Source organism: Lactuca saligna, chromosome 6, assembly GCF_052625555.1.
Source record: "Lactuca saligna cultivar CGN05327 chromosome 6, ASM5262555v1, whole genome shotgun sequence".
Classification (NCBI taxonomy): domain Eukaryota; kingdom Viridiplantae; phylum Streptophyta; class Magnoliopsida; order Asterales; family Asteraceae; genus Lactuca; species Lactuca saligna.
In genome coordinates, this window is record NC_136422.1 from 28391978 (window position 1) to 28393949 (window position 1972).

At 35.0% G+C, this 1972-nt stretch overlaps 1 protein-coding gene across 1 annotated transcript; it reads left to right on the top strand.

The window, feature by feature from the left end:
• Positions 1 to 272: 272 nt before the first annotated feature.
• Positions 273 to 1302, top strand: LOC145002397 (uncharacterized). The gene is made up of 4 exons (XM_078961680.1): positions 273 to 550; positions 629 to 864; positions 929 to 989; positions 1080 to 1302. The coding sequence occupies exons 1-4, from the start codon at positions 273 to 275 to the stop codon at positions 1300 to 1302; spliced, it is 798 nt and encodes a 265-aa protein (XP_078817806.1).
• The last annotated feature ends 670 nt before the right edge of the window (positions 1303 to 1972 follow it).

Sequence of the window (1972 nt, forward strand, 5' to 3'; positions counted from 1 at the left end):
ACCAATATTTTTTCATAGTCTTGAAAGAACAAATCCTAATACCTTCACAATCATCAAGAAAACAGATACCAACCTCTTTCAATTTGGTTTCGTGGCTTTAGGTCGCATGGTATGACATCTTTATTTTATTGATTTAATTAATAGTTATAGGTAATGTACCTCGTTTAGATTTTGTTTGTCACTAATATAAGTATGGTTGTACCATCCTTAGGTGCATGATACCATTAATATATATGGGCTATTTACCCCTACTTGGCAACTATCTGACAACAATGTACTTTGCAGCGGCTTTGCACGGAAACCATGAAACTCAACTTTTAGCAGTTGGTGTGGGAACCTTAGAGTGTGAGTTATCTTTAGAAATGTTCATGATAAAGTTAAAAGAATGTTTAGGTGATGATACAGATGTTGGTTTCATAAACAACCTATGTGATAAAATAGACTTTGCTGTTGAGAAAGTCAACCTAAATTTGTATCATGGGTATTGTCCTAAAGATATAGCTCGAAAAATACAAGATTATGTTGGACATAATGATACGGAATTCGAAACGTTGTTTTGGAAGTCATGCAATGCATAGAGTGTTCATGAATTTTACTTGTTTTTGGAAAGCTTTCAAAGTGCATGTAGGAATCCACCTTTCTGCACCTTCCTTAGGAGTCTAATTTTCTGGCTTGACAATATAGCAATTTCAAAATGGGCACAGACTTTTTTCCCTAAAGTACGTTACAATGTTAAATTGATTGATATTCCTCAAATTGTGAAAAATATATCCACCTACACACATGAGTTACCTATAACAACGCTCTTTGAGTTAAACAATCAATCGATACAACTGGCGTATGTTGAACAGGATGAAATTACAAGTAACTTTATAGTTATAGTTTGTTTTTTCTTCTGTTATTATTTATAAATTGCCAAATATTTCAGGGAGAATTTCTGTTGGTGTGACTCCTTATGCTGAGAATAAGGTTCAAAAGCGAGTGAACAAGTCTTATAATTAGGAGGCAAGATGTATTTATGGGGATACATTTGAAGCTGACAACAATTTCGACACCAACAAAGTACAACTTGAACGTAGGTATGTAGTTGTGGGAAATGACAAAAAATATGGTATACCTTGTGGCCACGCTATAGAATCTCTGAGAACCCGTACTTATGAAGCCATTCACGAAATGGTTGATTATAAGTTGACTGTTGTCGTGTATCGAGCTACATTCGGATCTGAGATGGTGGATTCTCTACCATCACATATGCAATGGGAAATACCAAATGAAAGGGTGGTCTTGTTACCTCCCAAGTAGAAGTAGGTATTCATGTACCCCCTTGCATTTTATGTCCTATTATGTAGTAGTTATTCATGTACACCTTTGCTTTTTATGTCCTGTTATGTAGTAGTTATTCATGTACCGCTTTGCATTCTATGTCTATTATGTAGTAGTTATGGATTAAGGTTTTAATGAAATGAAAATGGATGTGTTTTCTTAATTCATGTTTAATCTTCATTGCCGAAAAAACATACATTAAAGGACTAACAAAACACACGTAAAAAACAAACAACGTAACTAACGAACATTATACATCTAATATTATCTAACTAACATGCATATTAAAAGTGAGGAACATTCTTTAAAAGATTCCATGGCTCCTCATGCGTAAACTCCCTACCATCATATTCGAAACGGTATAGCTCCATAGTCAACTGTATGAGAATGTCTTCATTCATATTCGCATGTTCATTATCCAGCTCGTTGGAAATACGTTGAAAATGAATCACCCTTTTTTTCAAATCCAGAAACTTGGCTTTGACATCTCTTCTTCTTCGATATTGAGTACGACCCATTTGATGGTGAAACAAATGACAGACATGAGGCCAAAATGATTCACGCGAACTTCTGGCGGACGTGGTGGAAAATCCTCATTTACAGTTACGATCCAAGTTGAACCAAATCAAGCTCCTCTTCATTGCTCCAT

Coding starts and splice junctions, on each gene's coding strand:
- LOC145002397 (XM_078961680.1), top strand. CDS start 273: ATGTACTTTGCAGCGGCTTTGCACGGAAACCATGAAACTCAACTTTTA. Junction 551..628: donor AATGATACGGAATTCGAAAC/GTTGTTTTGGAA, acceptor AAGTGCATGTAG/GAATCCACCTTTCTGCACCT. Junction 990..1,079: donor GTTCAAAAGCGAGTGAACAA/GTCTTATAATTA, acceptor ACTTGAACGTAG/GTATGTAGTTGTGGGAAATG.